Source organism: Pinus tabuliformis, chromosome 6 (assembly GCF_031772625.1).
Source record: "Pinus tabuliformis cultivar Carrire ecotype Pingquan chromosome 6, CPIR1, whole genome shotgun sequence".
NCBI lineage: Eukaryota > Viridiplantae > Streptophyta > Pinopsida > Pinales > Pinaceae > Pinus > Pinus tabuliformis.
This window is the reverse complement of record NC_142292.1, coordinates 19,855,803-19,858,356: the sequence shown is the minus strand read 5'-3', so window position 1 is coordinate 19,858,356 and position 2,554 is coordinate 19,855,803. Positions and strand designations below refer to the sequence as shown.

Below are 2,554 nucleotides of genomic sequence, written 5' to 3'. Positions count from 1 at the left end.
TAAATCATATCTGCATCATATCTGCATGACAATTTGACACCTGCTATTCTATTCCATGCGGATCACTGCCTTCTATTCCATGCTCATTACAATATCCAACATCTAATTCTTTTGTAACTTCAGGGATGAAGCATAACTTTTAAAATTCTTTGATGAAATTTAGTGATTTACTTATTTAAAATTTTAGGAATCCTACATTCAAATCTTGAAGAATAAGATTATCATTTTTGTAAACTCAACTGTCAAACAATTATAAGAAAGAATAAGAATCCTGTGTCTCACAAGTAAAGAAATTTTATACTTCAATCAATTATATAAATCTTAAATTGTAAGAAAGAATCCTGTGTCACAGAGATAAAGATATTTTAAACTTCAATCAACTATATAGATCTTAAATTAGTATTGATTGGATTTGCTATCTCTGTCTCTGTGTTGCAGGTATGTGATATATTTTATTTAGCGTGCCAGAGATTCATTAGAGTGGGGGATCCAAATATATGAATTCATTTATCCACAAGAAAATTAATACGGAGAAAATTTCCAATGCCTCTGAACATTTGGGTAAATATACATATGAATTCATTTATCTGCATTTTAGGTTGAAATAATATAGATATGATCTGCTTTGCCTTTCCTATGGCTGAAAATATATGTACTTGTAATTTGCTGTAGGCTCCTTTTCTGCAAAGCCTGAGAAGCAATGGAGCTGTTAGAGAATTCAGTACCATGGAGGAGTTAAATCTTCCCTTGAAATTAAGAAAAGAAAGGTTTATAAAAGAAGAAAAGTTAGATTTATATAGTTTTTATTTTAAATGATCGAAATTCAATTGTCAAACTAAGTATAATTATTATTGGTTGTTATTATTAAATAAATAGCATAGTTATGATTGGCAGTTATTAATAAATAAATAATATAATTATGATTGCAAATCTAAGTTCTCGTTCATTATTATGTAAACGAATAAATGAATAATATAATTATAATTGACTATTATTAACAAATTTAAATTTCGTTATTATTATTCAAGAAAAACCATACCACTTGTAATTATAAGTAAGAAAAAATACTATACCACTGATAATTATAAATAAAAAAACCATATCAGTTATCAAAACTACCATTTGTAATCGAAACAAAAGAAAACCAAACTTGTGAATGTAATAAATATAGCTTTTCTGAGTGCAGACCAGAGCAATATGGGAGATATTTGATGAGGCAGTATATCCCACTGTACATGGCGTGTGGGGTTATTTTGATGTCTACATCGCTGGGGCTTCTGACAGCAGGGCAAGAGCTCCTCCACGCTCCCAACGTGTTTGTGAACAAGAAGAAGAGGAGAGAAATTCCGGAAGTTGAAGACCCCGACTACGTGCTTCGCAACTCCCAGGAGTTCAACAAGCAGAGCCTGTTCAGAAGACTGGCAAAGGTTTCCAGGCGCTATCACGATATCATGCAAGCCAAGTCCACCTCTACTTCTGCTGGGGATGATAGTTATAATATAGTTACCCATAAGTAGCCATTATATCCAATACTTTGGTTTCCTGATCAGAAAATTATATTTGTATATCCTGTGCAGATATCAGACATCAGTCAGTTGGAGTTGGGTACGATATGATCAGGGTTTCTGCGTTTATTTTCAATGGTATTTAAGGAAATATTTATATGCCATTTGTAATTTGAAAATTTGTAAAATCAGAAAAGAGGCAACAGTGAAAGTGGGAAGGGAAAAAAGAAAATCTTGATGAATTGAATGGTATATATAATTAACCATGTTTAAATTATTAAATTTATATTATCTAGTATTTTAATATTATTAAGTTATGATATTTTTCATTAAATCATGATATTTTGTTTTTTAAGTCGTTAGTTATTTTAAATGTATTTTTTATTTAATATATAAATTCAACATTGTAAACTTTTGTGGAGTATTTAGGTGGTGGAGAATTCACTACTCAAATTTGTGATTTCAAAATATCTTTGTGATATTATGATTTTGGACCAGAAAAGATGGTCGGAAAAGTTCCAAAATTTCTAACAAAATTAGGATACAACACTTTTTTTTTTTTAAGAATGGAAACCTTCTTTAAAATAAATAACACTTATTTGCTTATAATTTTTAATATCATGAAAACAATTCAATATGAAAAGATATGTAACTTTGTCCGTCTGCGTGTTTTTTTTAAATAAAAAAATAAAAATAAAAATTATGTTTTAAATAGAAAAATAATGTAGAATTTTGTAGAATTTTTCTACAAATCAGTTAGCTCTGATACCATGTGGAAATTTCTCACCCATAGATCAACTTGGTAATGCAATGTACTAAACCAAAACACTTGATCTACTTCTACAATCAATTCAGCTGAAGCTTAATCAACCATGAGAAACATCAATAAGAACACATATAACTGATAAAAATGAATTAATCACACATAACACAGAAGAATTTACCTGCGGAAAGCACCTGCCTAAAACCCCACCCCATCTCTATATTATCATACAAGTGGAAATATAGTTCAGATTACACAAAGCATTAGCTCGGAAGCTATCCAGCTC

General features: G+C 29.8%; 1 protein-coding gene across 1 annotated transcript; it reads left to right on the top strand.

Moving 5' to 3' along the window:
- Positions 1-385: 385 nt before the first annotated feature.
- LOC149257013 (uncharacterized) lies at positions 386-1,727 on the top strand. Its single transcript, XM_089368900.1, has 3 exons — positions 386-561; positions 673-767; positions 1,187-1,727. The coding sequence occupies exons 1-3, from the start codon at positions 544-546 to the stop codon at positions 1,515-1,517; spliced, it is 444 nt and encodes a 147-aa protein (XP_089225026.1). The 5' UTR covers positions 386-543; the 3' UTR covers positions 1,518-1,727.
- The last annotated feature ends 827 nt before the right edge of the window (positions 1,728-2,554 follow it).

Coding starts and splice junctions, on each gene's coding strand:
- LOC149257013 (XM_089368900.1), top strand. Junction 768..1,186: donor TTGAAATTAAGAAAAGAAAG/GTTTATAAAAGA, acceptor TTCTGAGTGCAG/ACCAGAGCAATATGGGAGAT.